This window comes from Perognathus longimembris, chromosome 24, assembly GCF_023159225.1.
Source record: "Perognathus longimembris pacificus isolate PPM17 chromosome 24, ASM2315922v1, whole genome shotgun sequence".
In the NCBI taxonomy this organism is placed as follows: domain Eukaryota; kingdom Metazoa; phylum Chordata; class Mammalia; order Rodentia; family Heteromyidae; genus Perognathus; species Perognathus longimembris.
This window is the reverse complement of record NC_063184.1, coordinates 3420269-3445122: the sequence shown is the minus strand read 5'-3', so window position 1 is coordinate 3445122 and position 24854 is coordinate 3420269. Positions and strand designations below refer to the sequence as shown.

At 43.1% G+C, this 24854-nt stretch overlaps 1 protein-coding gene across 1 annotated transcript in view; it reads right to left on the bottom strand.

The window, feature by feature from the left end:
• Positions 1-18425: 18425 nt before the first annotated feature.
• The window catches only part of Fat4 (FAT atypical cadherin 4), a 157196-nt gene continuing 150767 nt past the window's right edge, over positions 18426-24854 (bottom strand). The window contains exons 16-17 of the mRNA XM_048333368.1: positions 22000-22261; positions 18426-20340 (exon numbers count right to left, since the gene is read on the bottom strand). Coding sequence (XP_048189325.1) covers positions 18440-20340; positions 22000-22261 — 2163 coding nt within the window. The 3' untranslated portion in view covers positions 18426-18439. The remainder of the gene's footprint in view (positions 20341-21999; positions 22262-24854) is intronic.

Here is a 24854-nt window from a genome sequence, read left to right as displayed (position 1 = left end):
TGGCCATAAAAGAAATGCAAATCAAAACAACATTGAGATTCCACTTCACCCCAGTAAGAATGTCCATTATCAAGAAAACTAACAATAACAAATGTTGGAGGGGATGTGGCCAAAAGGGAACCCTACTTCATTGTTGCTGAGAATGTAAACTGGTTCAGCCATTCTCGAAAGTGGTATGGATATTCCTCAGAAGGCTAAACATAAAGCTCCCCTATGACCCAGCAGCCCCACTTTTGGGCATCTACCCAAAACACCATAAACAAGAACACACTAAAGCCACCAGCACAACAATGTTCATCACAGCACAATTTGTCACAGCTAAAATATGGAACCAACCCAGATACCCCTCAGTGGACGAACGGATCAGGAAAATGTGGTACATATACACAATGGAATTTTATGCCTCTATCAGAAAGAATGACATTGCCCCGTTCATAAGGAAATGGAAGAACTTGGAAAAAATTATACCAAGTGAAGTGAGCCAGACCTAAAGAAACATGGACTCTATGGTCTCCCTCATAGGGAATAATTAGCACAGGTTTAGGCTAGTCACAGCAGAGGATCACAAGAACCCAATAACTATGCCCTTATGAATGCATAAGATGATGCTAAGTGAAATGAACTCCATGTTATGGAAATGACTGTTACATCACTGTTGTAATTACTTTCAACATGCCATGTGAAAACGTAGCTTCTTTTGTTGATGATCCTCTTGTATCCCCTTCCTGTGGTTGTACCCTCACTATCACTGTATCTCATTTGAGTACATTGGAAACTGTATATACTGATATTAGAACTAGGAAAGTGAACAGGAATACCAAAATCAAGAGACACAGGATAAAAAGACAAAGGACTCCAAAAGCAATACTTACAAAACCATTTGGTGTAAATCAACTCAACAACTCATGGGGGAAGACGGAAACGGGGAGGGGGAGGGGGAATGAGAGAGGAGGTAACAAACAGTACAAGAAACATACCCATGGCCTAACGTATGTAACTGTAACCCCTCTGTACATCACTTTGACAATAAATAAATATTAAAAAAAAATTTCTCAATGGAGTGGAAGTGTGACTGGAGTGGTAGAACACCAATCATGAGCACAGAAAGTATTTCGGTTATTGAGCCCTGAGTTCAAGCTCCAGTACAGGCATAAAAATACAACTTTTTTGTCAAAACATTACTGTACTTTTGCTGTGTTTGTGTGCACAGTGGTAGTGGTTTGAACTCAGAACTTCACTGGCTGGGCTGGCATTCGCCCCCTTGAGCCGCCAGTGTGGTTGCTCTATGCTGGTGGATTGGAGATAGAGTTCAGCAGACTTTGCTGCCAGGTTAGCTCTCAATCTCAGGCCTCTAGATCTCAGCCTCCTAAGTAGCTGGGAATACACTTGTGAGCCACCAAGCTAGAAGTTAACTTTTTGACCCTCTTTGTTGTAAGTCTTCAGTCCTCTGAAATTTTAAATAACAAATACAATTAATTTAAATCTCATTTTATGGAAGGCACAGTCTCCACTCCAGATTCATTGTTGCATTTGTGACTGCTCTGTCATTTATGCAGTCACTGGGGAAATTTGTATCTCGGGAAACAAAAGAAATTCTGTAATTTTGATTCTTCACCAATGAAAGTCTGAACCTAATGACAGTTCAGAGAAACTTTATATCCATAAGGACCTATAATCTCTTGGTCTGTCTGAATTAATTGTTAAGTTCAGGAAAGCAGTTTCTTCTGCTCCAGCCTAGTGTACTTACTAAATTTTGGAAGTAGTTACAAGCATTATTACTTCACATAAAACACAGGCAGCTAATTAGCCTCTGTTGAATATGTTAATGTGTTCCTCTGTAATACAAACTTTAATGAGAGAAATAAATTAGACTTATATTACAGGAAGAAGGAGAATCTACAGTCCGTTAGTTTTCAATTGTTGCCCAAGGTATTGTAACAATCTCCCATGGATTCACACACAAAATTAATAATTCAATGGACAGATGGCTATGTGGACCAGTGAAAAATGCTGAAAAAATCATTCTCTCTCATCCATTGGGAGATAATAGTAGAATTACAACTCTATTACTAACTCTGAATCTTATTCCTCATAGGCAAGGATGGTGCAGTGGAACAAAACAATATAAGGAAGAAGATAACATAGAGGATTATTCTACCTCTTTTTTTCTGTATTTGATTTTGCAGTTTTATGTATCACTTGGTACCAGTACTCGGCTTGAACACAGGGCTCTGCTCTCTCTGGACTTTGGCACTGCAGGCTGGTGCCCTACCCCTTGAGTTATAGCTCCATTTCTAAATTTTTGCTGGTTAATTGGAGACACAGGTTCATTGTGCTTTGCAGCACACTTTGTCTCTGAACCTAGTCCTTACACTTTAGCCTCCTGTGTAACTACAATTACACAATGAGCCACCAATGCCAAGCCAAAATTGTTTATGTTTACATTTTTTCTTCATTATCCTTAAGTCTCCGTGCAAGGGATTAGATTTCAACATGCTAGTTTATGACTATAATGCATCTTGATCAATGTCACCCCTTCTATCATTTCTCCTCATCTCCCCCAAAGGCCCCAGCCCCAGTTACCTGGTTCCATTTCCTTATATGTACATTGAATATTTTGGCAGAATGTTCCCTTCCTTCCTCTCTCCAGTCTTCTCCTTCGTCACTCCACCCCACAACACACCAGGCCCCAGCTTTCAGGAGTTTATCCTGTGAACTATAAGCTCGCTGTTCAAAGGAAGGGGAATCCCGCCTGCATATTGCATGTGTGAGTCACTGTGTGTGTGTGTACATATGCAAGTGGTCCTGGGTGTATTGTCATACACATTTATACCTTAGATCTAATGGCCACATATGGGAGAAAACTATGGGGCCTTTGTCTCTCTGGGCCTGATTCACTTCATTTAGCATAATTCTTTCAGGACTCACCCAGCAAATGACATAGTGTTCTTCCTGATGGAAGAACAAAATTCCATTGTGTGCATATGTACATGCACACACGCATATGAGAATGTTTGCTTGCATATGCATGCATGCATCATGTGTACACACGTACACATATACATCTATACATACATTCACATGCATACATATTTCTCACTTTTTCTTGATTTGTTCATCCATGCTAAGGAAGTTTTCTAAGCAATCTTAGAATCTGACAGCTAATATTCAGAATAACTCAAATCTCTGTTTCCCTAGCTTGTTGGCATGGGTCAGCAGTCAGTAACTCTGCTGGTGACAAATGTACCCATGACCCCAGGGACTTGTAGTGGCTCCCAAAGGGAAGGTTTCCTTCCCAGTCACACTAGCCCTTGCCTCTGGCCTACACCAGCTCTTCTCATGGCAGCATAGATGGTCCTGCACATTTGCTGCTTGGAGTCACCTTTACCTGACCAGAGGTGTGCCCGTGGCCAAGCCGGGCCAAGCCAGGCCAACCCAGGCCAAGCGAAGGGGATGAGAAGTTATCCTGATTCAGCCAGATCCCTACCAGGAGCTACGGCAACAAATAATATCATGCGTGGAACAATCCCTGGAATATTTCCCTAAAATCAATTTACAATGTTTTTCCTGAACCTGGGATACAGAATGAGGAAGAATGACAAAGTAGGTGACTCTGATCAAAACACATTTTACACATCCATGGGTGTGTTCAAATGAAGGCTCGTTCTACAACTAATTGGTGCCAATAAAATGTCTATCATCCTAAAATTAAGAAAGATATTTAGAAAGTGGTTGAGTAGATATGGCAAATCAAAAAAAGACACATTTAACTGTTTTTGTTAACTCCTACATATTTGCATATCTCTGAGTTTGGCTCAATTTCTTAAGAACCAGGTACCAGTGGCTCCAACCTGTAACCATAGCTCTTCAGGAGGATGAGATCGGGAGAATTCTAGTTTGAGACCAGAGTGGGCAGGAAAACTTGCAAGATCTCATTGCATTGATAGAGTGGGAGTACAAGGCACTGAATTTAAACCCTAGACCAACCAAAAGAAAAAAAAGAGAGAACTGGATACAATCACCCAGATATCATCTTAAAGTCTAATGAAGGGGCAGATTGTGTGTGTGTGTGTGTGTGTGTGTGTGTGTGTGTGTGTGTGTGTGTGTGGTCCTGAATCCGGAAATCATCAAGGTTTGTGTGCTGTCCCTGAGCTTTTGTGCTCAAGGCCGGTGCACCACCATTTGAGCCATATCTTCTCTTCTGGCTTTTCTTGGTAGTTTATTGGAGATGCGGCTCACAGACTTTCCTTCCCTAGGCTGGCTCTGCATTGTGATCCTCACAGCTCCACCACCTGAGTAGGTAGGAGTACAGGCCTGAACCACTGTGCCCAGAGGGACAGATGATTTTATTCTATTCTTCATTCAAGCTTGTTGTGAAACACTGTCATCTTAAGATTGTAAAGTAAACCCATTTACTTGCTCCTCTGATTATACACTCAGCTACATAGATAAATTTGTGGATAAAGTGCCTAAATGAATTTATGCATTATTTACAAATAAGCTGCGAAGTTTGGAAATGTAGAAAATGATATGCCTAATATTGAAATTAAGGAAGCATTCATAAGAAATCTTTGTAACAAACTCATTTCAATTCTGAGTAAGTTCCTTTAATATCATTGGCAACATTTTAATAACATCTTTCTGTTTACTAAATCCAAAGTATTTTCAGAGCAGAACAATACTGTTCCAAGTATGAAGTTATCGCTGCCTCTGACAAAGACACCATGCAGAGCAATCAGGAATCAGGGATTCTTTTCCAGCTCAGAATGTATGATTGGCAACAGGCTATCACCAAAGTGAGGACGGAGTTCCAGTAATTCATTCCCAGCCAGTAGGAAACATCTCCTGCCAACCTGCATGCCACTTTACACACGTAAGAAGAAATGCAAAATAGCAGGGTACCAGTGGCCTGTCATCCTGGCTACTCAGGAGGCTGAGGTCTGAGGACTGCAGTTCAAAGCCAGCTCAGGCAGCAAAGTCCATGAGACTTCAACTAACCACCAGAAAACTAGAACTTTTCGAGTGCTAGCAAAAAGAGAGAGAGAGAGAGAGAGAGAGAGAGAGAGAGAGAGAGAGAGAGAGAGAGAGAGAGTCTGTCTACTTCCTTGACCTTGCTGGAATATGAACGTCATCTCCAAAATACTAACAAAAGCCAGACACCGATGCGTGGCTCAAGTGAAAGAGCACCACCTAAGCAAGCACTTCCACATATTGATTGCTTATAGGTGGTGCCGATCCATTTGAGCCCCACCAAGGCTAGACTTTTTTTTCTGGTTATTTTAGAGAGGGAATCCCGCAGACTTTTCTGCCATGATTGGCTTTTAACTTTGATGCTCGGAATCCCAACCTCCTAAGTAGCTAGGATTACAGCTATTGGCACCTGGCTACATGTATGTTTAAATTAATAGCAAATATGTGAAAGTTGTTGGGTTTTTCTTGTCAAATACCCTAGTAAACTTGGCCTCTATACTATATTTTATTTTTATCTGCTTTATTTTCTTTCTTTGCTTTCTAAACACTAAACATCTTTATTTCATAGTCAAAATAAAAAGAAAATAAATATAGTCATTACTGGTTTTTGTTTGTTCATTTGGCTGTTTTGAGATCATTTCTTAATTTAGTCCTCACTGTTCTAAAAATTGCTATGCAGCGCAGGTTGACCTGGAATGACTGACGTACTAGTTTTGTCTTTTGGATGCTGAGATTACAAGAGTATTCCTCTATGCCTGGCACACATCGTATTTTAAAATACCTTCTTTCTGTTATACTTAGAGAACATATATTATGTAGCTTGAGCAGTAAATCACACTAAAAATTATGCATTTTCTATTTTAACATTTCTCTTGACACCCATAAAATATCCCAAGCAGAAATATGCAAGTTGTTACATTGAGGCAAATTCTAAATAGATGTCTTAAAACTATTCTTTCAAAATGAGAAATGAATTCTGTATTCTTCAGAAATGTTGTGTGTGTGTGTGTGTGTGTGTGTGTGCGTGCGTGTGTGTGCCATTTCTGAGGCTTGAACTCGGAGCCTGTGCACTGTTCCTGTTCTTTTTTGCTCAAACCTAGAGCTCTGTGACTTTCTGTTTTTGCTGTTAAGTTGGAGATAAGAGTATTACAGACTTTTCATCTCTTGCTGACTTCAAATGTCGATTCTCAGATCTCAGCCTCCTGAGTAGCCAGGATTACAGGCACAAGCCAGCTGGCAGTATGAGGATTTATAAACTTCACACTTGACAACAGTATTAATTGGCTTCTCCAGGAATCATTATGGTCCTAATCCCCCTCACCATTTCTGCCTCGAGTAGAAATTTTCTAGCTGCAAACTACAAGAGAAATTCTTTTCATCTTCATATAAGGTAAAACTGGGTTGTAGAACATTAAACAAATGCTTAAGCCAGTGAGCACCAGGAAGCTGAAGTGTTGTGACAGAGGAAAAGGGAAACTCAAGGGTAGGGGGATGGATGGATCGTGAGAGGAAGGGTGGGGGAATGCAGTTATTTTATTCAATATATACATATGTGAACATGGAAATGGGTACCTTGAGGGGAAAGTTGAGGTGGAGAGAGATGTGGGCACAGTTAAAAGGGTGACTTTGTTCAAAATGTATTGTACTCATAAACTGATGTGTTGAATTGAAACGTCTTTGTGCAACTATCTGGTGATGATTTTCAACAATGTAAAAGAATGTGCTTGTAACAAGAAATATTTGGAACTGTAAACCCATTACTCAAGTCCAGTGGGATATCTCAGGAATCAGATGGAAACCCCTAAGCTTCCCCCTTCAGAACAGAAATCCAGACCTCAGACTGAGCTCACTGGAATTGCATACTACATGTTCTGCAAGAATGACTTGCTCCATCCTCCTTATTGAGAAAAGACTTGATTACCTAGGAGGCCCTAAGTTTACATATTTCGTGTATTTAATCTTCAGCTTCTCTGCAGTGGGCAGGATTATCACTACTGTGGAACTCCTAAAGGAACAGGAGACATGACTTACTGGGCTGAACCACCCTGATTGACAATCAGCTTGTTAAGCAAAAACAAAGAAGGTAAACGTCATACAGCTGAACTATGCTATGGGAATATAGTAAGGATACACCATGTTAATAACAGTAGACAAATATTAGGTACCAAGTAACTGGGGGGAGACAAGCATTACTGGCCTGAACATTATTAATGTATGTAATAGTAAACTTGACTTTTAACTCAGACTTTGGTTTAAATTCAAGGTCTATTGTTTATCTGTGATGACTTTGATCTCAGATTTATCTATGATATCTATAGATATTTATGATATCTTTGATATCAGATATATCTATGCCTATAGATTTAAATTCTATTCTTCATCACTGATAAAATGTTTATTTATTTGGTTGTTTTGTTGGTTGTTGTGCCAATCTTGGGGCTTAAACTCAGGGCCTGGCCGCTATCCCTGAGCTCTTTTGCTAGCACTCTACTACTTTAGCTACAGTTCTACCTCCAGTGTTTTGGTGGTTAATTGGGGATAAGAGATTCTTGGAGTTACTTATCTGCTCATGATGGCTTTGGACTGTGATCCTCAGACCTTAGCCTCCTGAGTAGCTAGGATTATAAGCATACACCATTAGCACCTAGCTAAGAGGGTTTTTTGTTTTGTTGTAAATATGAACAAATGACTAATTAAGTTGAATAGGATAGCATGTGTAAGGCATTGGCATGCTCTGGTTATTTACTTTTTGCATTATCTTGCTGGTTTTATCTCTATGATGATTTATTTTCTTTATAGCTTCTTTAGTGTGGGTTCCTAATTTCAATGACCTGTGCTATTGCCAAATTAATGTAACAGTACTATGATTAATATGACTATCCCTTAAAGATTTAATGTCACATGGTGGTGGGCCAGGCCATGCCTCTAGTCTAGTCTGCTTGGGAGGTTAACAGGAGGAGTGTGCAGGAAACTTCACTGTGTGGGTACAGCAGTGTGCTCCCGGCTTCCTAGCTGTAGGAGAGGCTGAGGAGCAGAAGGATGGTGGTTCCAGATGAAAAAGCTGGGAACGCAGTCCTCTGTGGAAGACACTGGGCATGGTGGTAGGTGCCTATTGTCTCCGCTGGGCCTGGAAGATAAAAACAGGCAGATCAAGGTCCAGGTGCCTGCCTAGGCAGATGAGAAGACCTTGTCTCAAAAATGACCAGCACAGAAGGTACATTGAAATTCAGTTCCAGCCCAGGTTTGAAAGTTCTTGAAATTTTTATCTCCAATTAGCCAGCCAAAAAAAAAAAAAAAAGAGCCAGAAGTGGAGATATGGCTCTAGTGGCAGAGTGCTAGCATCAAGGGAAAAAGCTAAGGGACAGTGAACAGGCCCTGAGTTTAACCCCCAGGACCAGCACACACACACACACACACACACACACACATATACACACACACACACATACAATATGCATGTGTGAAAACACGACCCAGCAGTTGAACTCCTATATAACAAGCTCTAGGCCCTAAATTTATACCACAGTACTTCCTAAAATGATGCACATTCAGCCTTTTCTGCATTTCAATTTTTTTTTTTTTTTGGCCAGTCCTGGGCCTTGGACTCAGGGCCTGAGCACTGTCCCTGGCTTCTTCCCGCTCAAGGCTAGCACTCTGCCACTTGAGCCACAGCGCCGCTTCTGGCCGTTTTCTGTATATGTGGTGCTGGGGAATCGAACCTAGGGCCTCGTGTATCCGAGGCAGGCACTCTTGCCACTAGGCTATATCCCCAGCCTCAATTTTTATTTATTTATTTTTTGCAGGTCATGGGACTTGAACTCTGGGCCTGGGCTCTGTCCCTGAGCTCTCAGCTCAAGGTTAGTGCTTTACCACTTTGAGCCACAGTGCCACTTCCAGTTTTCTGGGTATTTATTGGAGATAAGAGTCTCATGGACTTTCTTGTCCAGGCTGGCTTTGAACTATGATCCTCAGATCTCAGCCTCTTGAGTATCTAGGATTACAGGCATGAGCTACCAGCGCCTGGCTCAATTTTTAATTTTTTGTTTTGTTTTGTTTTTTTGGCCAGTCCTAGGCCGTGAACTCAGGGACTGAGCACTGTCCCTGGCTTCTTTTTTGCTCAAGGCTAGCACTCTGGCACTTGAGCCACAGCGCCACTTCTGGCCATTTTCTGTATATGTGGTGCTGAGGAATCAAACCCAGGGCCTCATGTATACGAGACAAGCACTCTTGCCACTAGGCCATATCCCCAGCCCCAATTTTTAATTTTTTGTACTCCATTCTTAGTGCTTGAACTCAGGGCCTGGGGGCTGCCTAAGATTTCATGCTCCAGGCTAGTTTTCTACAATTTTAGCCACAGCTCTACCTCCAGCATTTTGGTGGTTAATTGAAGATAGAATCCCCTGGACTTCCCTACCCAGGCTCTAAGCCTCCTGAGGTGCTAGGGTTACAGGCATAAACTGCCACCCAGCTCTTTCTCATAGTTTGTCGGGATAGAAAAGTACACTGAATGTGGGGTTAGAAACTTAGGTTAAAAGAGTCTTCAGTAATACAATAAATTTTAGACTGGGACTCGGCCAAGTCTCATTCTATCTATTTGCTTCTATAAAATCTGAAAATTATTATTGTTCGGTCAGGCCTACAGACATGATGCAAATTAGACCAGTTGAGAAACCTTTGACAGTTGGAAATAAATGTGTAAATACTGAATAATAGTAAATGAGTGAGCTTTGAAATCTAGTACAAATTCAACAAAACCCCTGGCTTTTATTCACATTTGAGAATAAGAGTCATGTGCTACAGTTCTCCATATTTATAATAAAATTAGAAAAAAATATAAAAATCTTCTTCCTGTTTAGTTGTTATTTTGGAATAAGTGACTTATTTCTACACATCAAGTTGAGCTGAGGGCTGGTGGGTTATGCCTATACCTGTGGCTCAACAGGCTGAGGATCATGGGTGCGAACACATTCTTGGCAGAAAAATTTGAGAGACACATGTCTCCAATTCCAGCAAAAAACTGGAAGTTGAGATGGAACTCAAGTGGTATAGGGCCAGCTAAGAGTGAATAACCTAACAGACAGGATCCTGGCTCTGAGTTCAAGGCCCAGTACCAGTGTGAAAACAATTTTTTTTAAAAAATCAGGGTCAAAAGTGGTGATAATGATAGTCACGAAGCAGGCTGGAAAACTAATGATCTACAAGTGTGTATTAATTGTAAGCCATTAGCTTAGGGTAAGTTAAAACAGTGTACTAACTTATGATAAGTTTTGAGAGCTTATTAACGTATTGTCTTAACTTAGGGTAGCCTGCCTAAGAAAACTAATTTTGTAGCTGTCACATTGGTGTACCTTTTACATTTTCTGAGATTTGTTTCTATCTATATGTCCAGTGTCTTCCACGAGGCATTGTGTTATATTTACTTATAGCTATTGAAAAGTAAATTGTAAAGCAAAGTGGACAAACATCATTTCATAGTTATATTTTAATTTCATGACTCTCAGAGAATTTATAATTGGAGCCAATCATTAAGATAATAATTTCTTACTTAGGCAGATGATTTGATAGTACTGTGGTATACACAAATTAAGTGTTTCATGAATAATCAATGAGCATGTGAAAGAAAGATATTTGCAATAAAGATTCCTAGTGTTTATGCTTCAAAATCTAACTCATCTCAATACATCTTCTTGCACTTTTGTAAGCATAACTCCATGAGTTATTATCAATCCTTACATCTCCTAAGATTTTTAAGAAATGTGACTTTCAACACTAATGATACGGTCAAGGAGTTGGGAGGCATGGGAGAATTGGGGAAGAAGTCTGGAAGGAAAGGAAGACATTGATCAAAAAGCTTCATACTCGTAAACTGACATGTTGAGTTGGAACTCCCTGCACATCTTCTTGCAGTTAATTAAAAAAAATAAAACAGAAACTAAAACAAAAAAAATTCATTTCACTCATACACATGTGCTGAATTGAAACTCCTTTGTGTAACTACTTAGCTAATCTTAAATCATTTTAAGTATGATTCTGGTTCAATGATCTGCATTGTCAAGAATATGCAGGGTGAATTAGAAAGATCTGGGCATCATACAGAAACAGGTATGTGCAACTTGCTTCCTGCTCCTCCCATCTCCTCTTTCTCAGATTCTCTCTCTCCCTCCCCCATTCTCTCCTTCTTTCACTCCCTTTGTGCATATATACACTGCTTTTTCAGGATCTCTGGAATATAGTAGCTTTTCCTACTATAGATGCTGACATACTTTTTTAGCCCCCTTTGAGACCTCAGCTTGCACATTCTCTCTGCACAGAGGGCCTGCCCTTAGCCCTTACTTGTATGTAATTTCCCTACCCTCCTGGTGCCAACTCTGAGACTTATCCCTCCTCATTGTGTAACTCAGAGAACTCTTACTACACAGACGAAAATTCATTCCCTTTAAGTCTGTGTGTTTGTGTTTGCATGTCCTGGGGCTTGAACAAAGGGACTGGATGATGTACTTGAGCTTTGTGGCTCAGGACTAGTGTTCTACCACTTGAGCCACACTCCACTTTCAGCTTTCTGGTGTTTTGATTGGAAATAAGTGTCCCATGGGCTTTCTTGCCTAGGCTGGCTTTGAACTGTGATCCTTAGCTCTCAGTCTTCTGAATAGTTAGGATTATAATCATGAGCCACAGTCTGTAGGCAAAGTCTTTTTTTATTATTTAAATAATGGAATATTTGCCTATGTGAGTAGCACCACATTGTCAAAAATATTAAGCTTCAACTTAAAAAAATACATTTTGTATGCAAACAACTGTGAGTCTATATCTAACATAAGAGTTCCACTGCTGGCTAGCAATCTAAACTATCTTCTCTTCCTCTGTAAACTATAACTGTGTTTCTATACTGATATTCTAAATCAATTTCGATATTGGACAAAAATCTTAAAAGAATCTGTTGAAATCTGTTAATGTCTCTACAATTGATCTCTAAATCTCAATAGAGACCCATTATGAAACACATTGTGAGAGCTACAATTTTAAACACTTATTTTAAAAAGTCTCTACCACTGAGCCCTAGTGGCTCACACCTGTGATCCTAGCTATCCAGGCGGTGAAAATCTGAAGATCATGATTTAAAACCAGCCTGGGAAGGAAAATGTGTGAGACTATCATTTCCAATTAATTATAAAAAAAAAAAAGAAGCCAAAAGTGGAGCTGTGATTGAAGTGGAAGAGCTATAGAGCACCAACCTTGAGCACAAAAGCTCCTGACAGTGTCCAGGTCCTGAGTTTAAGCCCCACAACTGACAAAAAAACATGATGACAGTATGCATTGCCTGGTTACATTACACTCATTATTCAGGTTTTCATGGTGATCCTAGAATTTATATAAAATACCTTGGCTAGCTACTCCATGAAATATATGTGTGACTTGTTTAAATAAAATCATGAGGTATTATATGAAATTAGGCTATGTCAGAGGAAATATTCAGGAAAAGCAGGACATGTAAGAGATGTTTACCAAAGTAATGTTACCAAAGTAATGTTACAAAAGTAATCAGAGAAAACAACAGAAAAACACAAAAGTCAGGGGAAAAAATGAGTCATTTGATTATTTTCCTCATGGTTTTGAAACCCTTCTTTCCATAGAACACAGTTTAGAAAAAAAAAAAAACACAAGGTCTTGTAACAATTTGAATGGAGCCCAGAAGAATTAAAATGGAAAAGTGGCACTGTTGGAGCTGGAGGAAAGGGGAATCTTGACACCACATCTGGATGTGTCAGATGTCATTATTCAGTACTGTCAACCAGGCTAGGCATTTGCCTTTTTAACCACAAACTCAGCAAAATGTGATCAATCTGGGAAAACTCATATACTTGTTACTGGAGAAGATACCAAATTCTGTGGCAAAATATTAGCTGACAGCCAGCTAAATAAGTGACGCCAACATTATTTAATTCATGGCAATGACTTTTGAATATCAGGAATTTCAATGAAGTCTTAAGTCATTGGAAAACACGAGGACTACTGAAAACATTATGAATGTTTTATCATAAATTTTTTAGTCTTTATTGTTTTATTATTTGTGTGTGTATGTGTGTGTGTGTGTGTGTGTGTGTGTGTGTGTGTGTGTGTGTATGCCCCTGTGTGTCAATACTGTGGCTTGATCAGTCCCTTTTGCTCTTGCTTTGCTTTTTTGTTCAAGGCTATCCCTCTACCACTTGAACCATAGCCCACTTCTGGTTTTTTGGTGGTTACTTAGAGATAAGAGTCTCTCCGATTTTTCTGCTGGCTTCAAATCACAGTCCTCCGATCTCAGCTTCCTGAGTAAGCCAGGCTGACAGGCGTGAGCCACCTTTCACAGTGGATGGCCTGGGGTTTTTTTAAGCTACAAAGCGTTTGCTGTTAAATACAACTTGATTGTCAACTTTCCAGTGGTGGCTCAACCAACACAGAAAAGGAGAAGTCTCTGTTTTATTTTGTTTACCAAAGGCATTTATCCATTACTTAAAAGGAAGAATATGCCCGTCACCCTATTTTGTGGCTGGTATTTTCCCAGATTCCGTCAGTACACAGTAACTTTCTTTTCCCTCAGACTGCAAAGTAATAAGCACTTTTCTGAAGTAGACTGTAGAGTTCATTGTCTCAATCATATTGTTTTTTTAATTTTACTTTTTGCTCTTAAAAGGTGATTTCCTACAGTGTTTCATTTTTTTTAGATCCAAAGATTTTGATGGAACAACTGTTTCCTAAGGCATCCCGACTCAGAAACAACAAAGAAACTTGAAAGGAGACTAAAGGGAAGATGAAGGGAGCAAGCAAGACCATGTAGTCTGGGAAAATGGAGTCTGAATTTGATCAGCATCTGTACCACATAAAATATGGTTTCAATTTGACATGGAGAACCAGGCAACATTGCCAAGGAACTTTGTACATCAATGGGTATTTCATTTGTTCTAGAATGTTACATGAATTGTGATCCTTATTTTCTACCAGGACACCATGGTGACTGACTTATAACTTTGTAACCTGATTTGGGAGTTGGCAGAACTTCAGAGAATCCACATGGATCATCTGAGAATCACCCACCTTCACCCAGTGCTGCTTAAGACACTATTTCTCCTCATTCCTGCACAGATTCATCCCTGTAAATCAACTTGGAATATTCAGTACTTCCTGAAGATTTCACCAGTCTGTCCTTCGATGATCTATATTTGTTTCCATTTACACCTTAAGAACTTGTAATTGCCAATGTGAATTCTGATACAATTATGGGTTCATCATTAAGACTATACAGATAAAAGATTTTCCCCAAGTGTTTTCAGGGTTAATGTTAGAAATATATGTTTATATCACGACTCCATGTTAGCACACTTCACATAGATTCTGAAATAACAATCTTTGAAAACAATTTATTAGTGATACAATAATTGAGCTACTTATAACATCCATTCAAAGCTATTTGGGTGTAGTGGTCCATGCCTGTGAATCACTTACCTGTACCACTCGTACTGATAAATCGTTAAGACATGGACTTTTATCTCCAAACAAACAAAATCACTGAAAAACAAAAAAAATCGAGCAGCTGGGGCTCACGTGGTAGAGTGCTAACCAGCTAGCTTTGAGTGAAAAAAGCTAAGAGACAGCACCCAAGCCCCCTGAGTTCAAGCCCCAGGACTGGTAAACACACACACACACACACACACACACACACACACACACACACACACACACACACAACTACTGGCCATTTCCCAATATAAGTTATTAATGGCATGGCATTTTATTCAAAATCTCTTTAATGGATATATGCCTGATTAGTGGCAGATTATAATGTTTGATTGTACACTGAAAGGCCAAATAATGTGCTAAAATACATTCCATTTGTAGGTTTCCTTTTCATAAAGGAAAGTAATTTCAGTCATCTTGAAGCTATGACCCAAATAAAGTGGGGAAAAGAAAAAATTGCATTACTGAATTACCGACTCAAATATTTAAAATTCATTCTGAGCATCACAGATTTATCATCATGTGGAATTCCAGATAAATAAAATGCATTTATGTGAAAATAATGATTTACGCTTGATGGAATCTCAGGAATTAATAAAGTTTTGTGGGGATGTAATTTAGTTTCCCTTACAAATAAAATATTTATTAAAAAAAACCAACTTTCCACACTGTAAACATTATGTTTCTCATCAGTCTTGTTGTGGGTAAAGCATTTTGTTAATATTTTAACTGGGGAGTTGTGCTCCAGGCTCTTCTAGTTCTCCATTTGTTAAAGTGGTTTTAATTTATCTTAATAAACTATCAAGGAATCAGCTCATTTAGAAACTTTTAGAAAAGGCTTGAGAGCCTCTGCAATGCTCTTGGAAGGAACCAAGCAGAGTTCACTGACATTGTCTCTTTCACGTGATCTGCTCCTCCTGGATATGATCACGTGATCAGGACACCCTACCTGGGGTATTTTCAGTTTGCACTTGAGTACAGGCAAGGTTTCTCTGGGAGAAGATGCAGGGGGTTGAATGAGTGCATGGACACTAAGAGATCCCAAAACAATTTCCAAGTGGCCGGGCTCCATTAGAATTCTAATGAGCTGATTTGGAGTGTGAACCCCAGTTCAATCTCACCCATTTATTATTTGTTGAGATTGTTTCTATAATGCATCCCAATAGTGTGCATTATGTCACTGTATAACTCAGTAAATTAAATCTCCATTGTTTTCTTTTCTTTTTTCTTTTTTTCTAAGTGCTGGTATGGAGGGTTGAACTCAGGGCCTTTAGCTCTCACTTAGCTTTTTTTGCTTAAAACTGTTACTCCATCCCTAGCTCCACAGCTCTCTACTTCTTTTTGATGGTTAATTTGAGATAAGCATCTCAGGGACTTTCTTGCCCAGCTGGCTTTGAATGGCAGTTCTCAGACCACAGCCTCCTGAGGAGCTAGGAGTACAGGTGACAGGGTCTGTGCCTGGCCAGCTCCATTTTCAGTGAGATCTTTGCTTTGTACATTTCTGATCTATTTTGCTGTAAGCACTGTTCGTGCTTCAATGAAAAAGATTCCATGAAGAGGAAAAATAATATACTAGGTATTTTCCTATTAGAACACGATCTTGGTCCTGAACTCAATTCCATATTGGAGAGCATTTGTTCTATCTCACAAAGCATTCTTACAGAAAAATAATACAGCAAAGGCTAGGCATCAAGTTAACTTCCCTGAGCCCTTAGATACCATCAGGTCTGTTCTGAATTAAAGAGTTTATAACCTTGAGGACATTTAGATGCTTCGGAGTTTCTCCAGGAAAACAAAAGAAAAAAACAGCACTGTTTTGAGTTACACAAAAAAATCAACATGTTCCCCGATTGGGGGAATAAACTCATGATGCTGAAATTCACAGGGATATAAAAAATTGAAACCATGTTGGCTTATCACAGGTGATCAAAAAATAAGAGACAGAAAATTAGTGTCCAATACTCAGTGCCTAAGCAACATTAAACATTTACTATGATGAAGAAAGAAAACCCATTGGACCACTTATTCATCTGAAACAAACGTAATTATGTCAACATTGTGAAGTGCCAAAATAATTCCGTCCTTTATCTCAACTTGGTGTTGATTTTTAAATATTTCCATTGCAAAATGTTTTCCATATTGTTAAAAAATAAAAACCTCAGCATTGTGCAGTACAGTGATTAGTGTAGAAACATGTTGTCCATAAATATTGAATTTGATAGATATCTGATTATAAAATATTCTGTGGTTGCATGGTCTTTCAAGCAACTTTGACACCTCGGTGAGGCTACTTGCGACACAACTGTCTCGTTTTCTCTGCCCTTCTCTTCTGGTTGTTTTCACCACTCAGCACTATTGGAAAACAGATTTGCCGTAAGCTATGCCTAGGATGCGCTCAGCCTTTCTGCAACAGGGAGATCCATAAATTCCAGATGAAAACATGGAGAAGAGCCCTGGCTGTTATTCCTCATCTCCACCCCAGGACTCCACGGGGTCCTGGAGGAGATCAGATCTAGAGGCTTAGCCAGAATTAGTTTGGATTCGCCGCTGCCTCAAGGTGCTTTCAGTGAAAATACTGTACAAGGAACTTGCAAATATCCAGTAGCTGAATGTTTTGTGTAGATCCTGGGTAATGTGGGTCTTGTGAGACGGAACTCTATAGATGCTTCACATCCCAGGGGAGCCCAGGAGCCAGCCCCCTCCTCAGTGGGAATGCTCTAAAGTGACCTTGTACTGTCTCTCTGCACAACGACCCACAGTCCTGATGACCTGTTAACCAAGACAGATCACCCCCACCAAAGCATAGAAGGAAAGATAACATCACACCACCAAAACAGCCTATTTTAAATAAATATTTAATTCTATCGTTGGCATTTACAAAGTAGAAAGGCATACCATATGTTACAAATATCAAAATGTGGCAAATAGGAACGTTACATAAGTAACAAATGTAAAAAAAAAAGTCTTTTCTTACCTTCCCTGAAAGTAAGAAAATCATTAGGCATAGGAAAATATCAGTATCAAAAACACAGCTCAGGTGTCAAAAGCAAAACCCAAACACTTTACACACAGTATTAAAAACACAATCTACAAACATCACGGGAAGTACAAAGTATTGCCGCTGTCCTTGACATAAATTATCTTTCCTTGAGCCTGGGTGCTCGGGGCGAAGGCTGAGTGGGTGACAGGTGCCGTCCAGTCACAGCTTCGTTGAAGTCGATTCACTGAGTGTTGAAAGAATACAACTTTTGTTTCTTATTTCAATAAATAACTTAAAAGTTCCACACTGGGAAAGAAGCCACGTGGGGGGCGGAGCACAGTTCCAGGGTCCCCCGCGTAGGTGGGCAGAGCACAGTCCCGGGGTCCCCCGCGTGGGGGGGGGGGTGGAGCACAGTTCCGGGGTCCCCGCGGAGGACGGCGGCAGGCGGCGCGGGGGTCCGCACCCTAAACGAGTCAGAGAGCATCGACTTAGCCTCAGGACCCCACATCGTGCTCCACGGAAGCAAACACCAAGCACCACTGCACCCGCCATCGCTACTTCTGGAAAGTGTTAACACTAAAGGCTTTCCTTCAGGAAGGGAGAAGCTCTTTTCTATACTTTACAAGGACAGGGCCGCCTCCCCGGGGTCACGATTAGAAAACAACACCACGGACGCCGCACTGCGTCCACTGCCACTTCTGTTCATGGTGACAGATTATAAAAATTACCCAAACCAGACGCATCAGCCAGCCATACTGCTCACCGCGCACGCGCAGGCCCGGGAGGCTCAGCGCACGCCCCGCCCTCCCCGCGGCCGCGCGCGCGAGCGCGAGCGTGCGCGTGCGTGGGGGCCCCCGCCCGGGGAAGGGAGGCTCAGTGCGCGCCCTGCCCTCCCCTCCACCGCCCCGTGCGTGTGCGTGCGCGTGCGCGTGTGCGAGCCCCCTCCCTGCCCCCCCCCCCCACCGCGGGCCGGCGGGCCGGCCGTGGGTGCGCGCCTCACATGCTCTGCTCGGCCTCGCCGCCGTTGTCGGGGCCCGGCTGGGGTGGTGGCCCCGCGTCCTCCTTGGCCACGGCCTTCTCGGGGAGCGAGGCCAGGTCGATGAAGACGTCGGCATAGTGGCCAAAGCCCGGGCCCCAGCTCAGCAGGCTGTCCCAGCCTAGCGCGCCCGCCTGCGTGGCGCCCAGCCTCAGCGCGCCGTCCGCCCCGGCCCCCGCCCCCGGCGCGGCCTGGGCGCCCACGGGGCCGGGGCCGCCCTCCGCCCGGCGCCCGTGGAGGCGGCGGGGCCGCAGCCGGGCCGCGTAGGCGTCCTCCTCGTCCGCGTCCGACTCGTTCACCTGCGACAGCTTGGGCACGCGGGACATGTAGGCCAGGGGCTTGTCGCGGTCGTACTCCATCTCGGAGCACGTGAAGGACTCGTGCGAGTCGCTGTCGGAGGACGAGTCCGGGGCCGGGAGCCCGTCGGCCGGGTTCCTGGTGCGCGACAGCGGCCGGCGGCAGTCCTCCTCCGACGAGGAGCGGCCGTGGTCGGCGCTGCAGATGCTGGGGTTCCGGGGCCGCGGGGTGTTGAGCCGCTCCACCTCCTCGAGGCTGAGCCCCACGGGCGGGGAGGCGTCCAGTGGCAGCGGCCCCGCGGGCTGCTTGAGGCGGCTGCCGGGCCTAGAGCCGGGCGGGGCCGCGGCGGCCTGCGGGCTTTTGCTGCGCCTCCCGAGCCGCGCGGCGGCGGAGGCGGCAGCGTAGGGGAAGAGGCCGGGCGGGCCCGCGTCGCGCTCGCCCGCGTCCCGCAGGGGCAGGTGGAGCTCGCGCGCAGGGCTGTGGCTGTAGAAGGCCGAGGCCGCCTTGGAGAAGGGCGCGGGGCTATGCCGGGACAGCGGGTTGGGCGTGGGGCAGGCCGAGTGGCTGAGCGAGCCGCTCCGCAGCCCGGGCCCGTGCGCCGGCGGGTAGGGGAGGCTGCCCGCGCCCAGGGGCAGCGGGGACTGGCGGGCGAAGCCCAGCGGGCTGTGCCGCTGGATGGAGAACTTGGGCGTGTGGCTGCGGAACTGCCGGTAGTGCTGGATGATGTCGGCGTCCGAGGGCGCGATGCTGCTGGCGTTGTCGATGTCGTAGTGCTCGATCTCCTGCTCCGGGGAGGCCAGGGGGGCGCTGGGGACGGTCTCCGCGCCGTGGGGGAGCCCCGTCTCGTCGTAGATGAGGTAGGGGTTCTCCCGCTCGATGATGTCCGGCTTGGGGTTCCCCTCGGGCTGCTTGCGCACCGTCAGGTCATCCGCGTAGGAAGGGATGTGGTCCGGGTCGTCGAAAGCCACGTTCTCGCTGCCCTTTTTCTTTTTCTTCTTCTTCTTCTTCTCCTTGGGTTTCTTCTCCTGCTTGGGACCCTTGGCTTTCTTCCCTCGGCGGCACTGATTGCATACGATGAGGCTCAGGACCAGGAAGGCGAGGACGGTGGCGCAGCCGCCCACGATGGCGGGCACTGCCCACAGCGGGAGCGAGATCTCCTCCGGGCCGGGGCTGAGCACGCACACGTGCCCGCCGGGACTCCCGGCCTTGCACGCCTTCCCCTGCGGGCACAGCACGCCCAAGCAGGCCACCGCGGTCTCACAGGTCCTCCCGGTGTGGGACTCGGGGCAGCTGCAGGTGAAGCCCGCATGGAGGCCCGGCTCGCAGCTGCCCCCGTTCTGGCACGGGTGGGAGGCGCAGTCCCCGGGGGGCACGCACTTGTAGGCGTACCACTGGTTCAGACACAGCAGGTCGCCCCAGCAGGGGTTGCTGGCACAGATGTTGGGCCCACGGCAGCCGATCTTCACCGAGGGATCTGTTTTCGAGATGGACGCCAGAGTATGCTTCCCACTGAAAGGGAGGCTTTCGCCTCCGTACAGCACCCACGCGATGCAGCCACTGAGCCCTGCAAGGAAGAGGAACGGGAGATGGTGAAGGGAGAGCGGCCCGGGGCATCCTGACAAGCGGCTCTCCTACTGCGAGGCCGCCCAATCACATCCTGAGGAGCTGTTAACACACCGAGAAGCCACCCAATCACATCCTGAGATGCTGCCCCCACAGTGAGAAGCCGCCCAATCACATCCTGCGAAGCTGTCCTGAGACACTGAATTACACTGAGAAGCTGCCCAATCACATCCTGAGAAGCTGCTCTCCTACTGAGAAGCTGCCCAATCCTGATCCTTAGAAACTAGAGTTAGTTCAGCCCTCCAGCTGAAAGACAGGAAATCCTTGTGTATTGTGAGTTGAGTCAGCAGGATGAGTAAAGTTTCCCAAAGTGAAGAATGGACACAAAGATGCCATGAGGAATGAGCCAAACAGATTGCATTGTTTTTCTCTCTCTTCTCTCTCTTCCTCAGTTTAATTGTTTTCTGGCTCTGCTTTTGCAATCTGTCTACTTTGAGTTACTACATAGAACTCAATCAAATTCTGGGTGCTGGTGGCTCATTCTGTAATCTGAGCTGTTCAAAGGCTAAAATGGATCACTGTTCAAAGCCAATCTAGGGAAGAAAAGTCTGTGAGACTCTTATTTCCAATTAACCAGCTATAAATTGGAGCTGGATGTGCGGCTCAAGTGGTAGAGCACTAGCCTTGAGTGGAAAAATCCAAGAGGACAAGGCTTTTGAGTTCAAACCACAGGATGGGCACACACACACACACTCCAAATTATTTTTTATCACTGATAAGACACCAAAAAGAAAAAAAAAAGTAGGCCAACAGCTTTAACTACAGTATCAACACTGCAGTATCAACAGTAGGTGGAACATCCAAGCATTACAAAAAAAAAATCACTAGTGATTCATTTAATTTAACTTTCTAGAATACGTCATGCTTCTCTCCTTTGTCTACTTTTTTGTGTGGGGTCCTGGGGCATGAACTCAGGGCCTGGACACTGTTACTGAGCTTTTCTGTTTAAGGCTAGCACTTGAGTCACATAGCCACTTCTGGCTTCTTGCTGATTAACTGGAGATGAGTCTTTTCTGTCCAGGCAGGTTTGAACTGCTATCCTCCTTTCCCAGCATCTTGAGTGGCAACGATTACAAGCATGGCCACCAGCACCTGAGGTCATCATTCACATTTAAGTGTACATAGATTTCCATTACTGCCTTTGCATTCATCCTTCACATCATTTTTGTTATGTTAAAATAATATATTGATGTGTGGGAGTTTGATTGACATTTGTGTCCCTTTTCTCGCCTGCCCCATGGGGATTATAGCTATGAATGAATGCAGGAATGCATAAACACTTGCTTGGCAGACAAGTGAAGCATAAAAACACCATGGGCTGAATTAAGAACTTGGTAGAAGAGATGTAAGTGAATAAAGGAGATGACGGCTGGTATTTATTACTTTCTAGGCTTTCTAAAGACACTTGAGATGATCTTCAAGTCATCTTCATTGGTACTAGTATCAGAAACCCAGCTACTTTTACAAAACCCTTTACTGCAGTAAATCATACTGGGTTGGATGCTCCTGCTAAGTAAGCATATTCTACCTGCTTGAGCCCAAAATCCCCATCTGAGAAGAGGATTTTGACTTTCTTTCATGACTGCACTCTGGCAGTTACCTGTTTGGGCATCTCTGTGAGCTTGGTTGGGTGGGATTCCTCCAAGAGATATGGTGAGTACGTCGAGACCACCGAAATCCTGAGTGGGGTGAAGGATATCTCTGCTGTACACTCTGTCGATGGACAATACCGTGACACTTCCATTCTTCCCAATTAAGAAAGTATGCCAGTGTCCATCCGCCACATAAGCTTCGGGAATGTTTCTTTCCACTTTCCCAGCAATCCCTGCGTCAGAGGTGAAATGCACTTTGCCGTTCTTGATCTGTCAAAAAAATGTTAATTAATTAAACATAAGACCAAATACATGTTTGATTATATATACTTTATAGAACTGAATGTGTGTGTGTGTGCATGCGTGCTTGTGTGGGGCTTGAACTCAGGGCTTGGACACTTTCCATGAGCATTTTGAACACAACTAGCACTCTATCACTTGAGCCACAGCTCCACTTCTGGCTTTTTGGTTGGTGATTCATTAGAGATAACAGTCTCTTGAACTTACTTTCCAAATCTGGCTTTGAACAACAATCCTCCCATCTCAGCCAACTGAGTTGCTAGGTTTATAGTCATGAGCCACCAGCTTAGCCCACACACTCTCCTTTTGCCTTATTCTTCAAGACCTCTGCTTAATTATCAGAGGGACCGTGCCTACTTCACACATTTGCATCTTCTGTCACACTGCTGTATCTTGACCTCTACCCTCAAATTCTAACCCTGCAGAATCCCGTGAGACATGGGGGAGGGGTATAAAGGAGAGAGGGAGGGGAGAAAAGGGAGAGGGAAGGAAGAAGGGCGGGAGGAAGGAGAGAAGAAGTAGGAAGACGAAGAGGTGAAAGGACAGGAGAAGGAGGGGAGAGGTGGAAGGAGGAGAGTGAAAGGGAATATGAGGGAGAAGGGAGGGGGTGAGAAAGTGAGGAGAGGAAAAAGAGGAAAGGATGGGAGGGAAGGAGGAAGGAGGAAGAATAGGAGAGGAAGAAAAAGGAGGAAGGACATGTGCAAGAGAACAGAAGAGGGCAGGAGGGAGGGGGAGAGAAAGGGAGAGGGAGGAAAGAGGGATGAGAGAGGGTAGGAGAAAAAAGAAGAAAAGCAGCCATCTTGGTCATGGGGAACCAAATGCCAGCGCTGCCTTCTGGCCAGGCCCCCGGCCTTTGAAGCAGATCACAACTCTGTCCTGCAGACCCTCCCCATCCTTCTTGTTTCCTTATCCAACAGCCAAACGCCTTAATCTCAGAAAAGCTGTTTTCCAAAATGTTCAGACCCAAAATGTATCAAGTAATTTGTATTAGATGTTGCTATTCATTAGCAATTATATTACCTTCTGAAAAAATTATCTAATTGCTACCGATACAACAAATATTGAAAAGATGGAAAAGAATTTACAAAAAGCATTTACAGAAAAAAAAGAATCCTGACATTCAGCTTCTTTCTTAAGAAGAAAAAGGAATCAGTCTCTGACACCTTTGATCATATTGTGTTTTGACCGAATTCCTTGGCTTAAAGTTGTAACATCCTGAGATATTTCAGATGCAATGTAAATGGCAAGTGGACTTGGTAGCAGCTTAAGGGATAATAGAGACTTCAATGTCAAAGCCTCTCAAAATATATTAAAATAGATCTCATGGCTGATTCAGGTCAATATCCATCTCCTTTACCTTCTTTGCTTGTAGTTATAAAATTTCTAAAAATTATAAATACCAAATTAGAACATAATGCAAGAACTTATATGTTCTTTGTTTACATTTTTTTATTGTTAATACTAAGGAGTTGTACAAAAGTGTTACATTTCTATAAGTGTGTCGTGTTTTGCAAATGTTTTATTCATTCTGGAATTGGGACTTTTGTTTCAATAATGAAGATGTTATAATCAGAAGAAGGTGTTGTGTTTCAAATTCAGATTTATGGTCATTGTTCTTTGTTAATATATTTTCGGGTGTGGGGGGCAGTATTACCAAGACTTGAACTCACGACCTCACAATTGTTTGGCAAGTGAACTAGCACCTGAGTCAGGCCTGTAGCCCATAGTCAGTGTTCTTTGTTGAGGGTGCCATGGCCATTACAGGGTGTTTAGCATTGTTCCTGACCTCTTTTCTGCAGATCCCAGGTCACCCTGCTACCCCAGCTATGACAATCATCCTGTCTCCAGAGAATTCCAATGGCCCTCTCAGGATCCATGTTTAGAGATGAACAACTATTTTTACTTTTTAATATTATGCATTAATTAAATCTGTTGGTTTCCTCTATGCTTCTTTCTCTTTGTAAACTAATTTTTAGTAGTTATTAAAATATTGATTGATAGGTGAGAAGAATTTATCGTGTAGTTCCATTTTTTAATAGTTTACTAAAGTTCTAGCCAAGCACCTGTGGCTTGTGCCTGTAATCCTAACTACTCAGGAGGATGAGATATGAGGATTGAGGTTTGAAGACCACTCAGGCAGAAAGGTCTGTGAGACTCTTCAGTTAACCAGCAAAAAGTCAGAAGTGGACTCAAATGGAAGAGTAATAGCTTTAAGCAAAAAAGTACCTAGGCCCTGAATTCAAGTCCCATTACTCACACACACACAGATAAATAAATAATTCACTAAGGTTTACATAGAATTATAGAGCTGGTACTTTATTTGGAGAGATGGGGTGAATTGATTTCAAGAAATTTTATATACATGTAATTGCATAGGTTGCCTAGCTGGTGAATTGAACATATACTCCTGAATAAAGTCCTAGAAAGTCATCTAGAATCTTTATTCTAACAATATAACAAATAACATATTATCCATATTTAATTCTTGGAAATAAAAAGAGCTTTCCATTTCAAAATCACAGCATGTCTTCTTTTAAAATAGCTGTACAATTTTTGGGGGTGG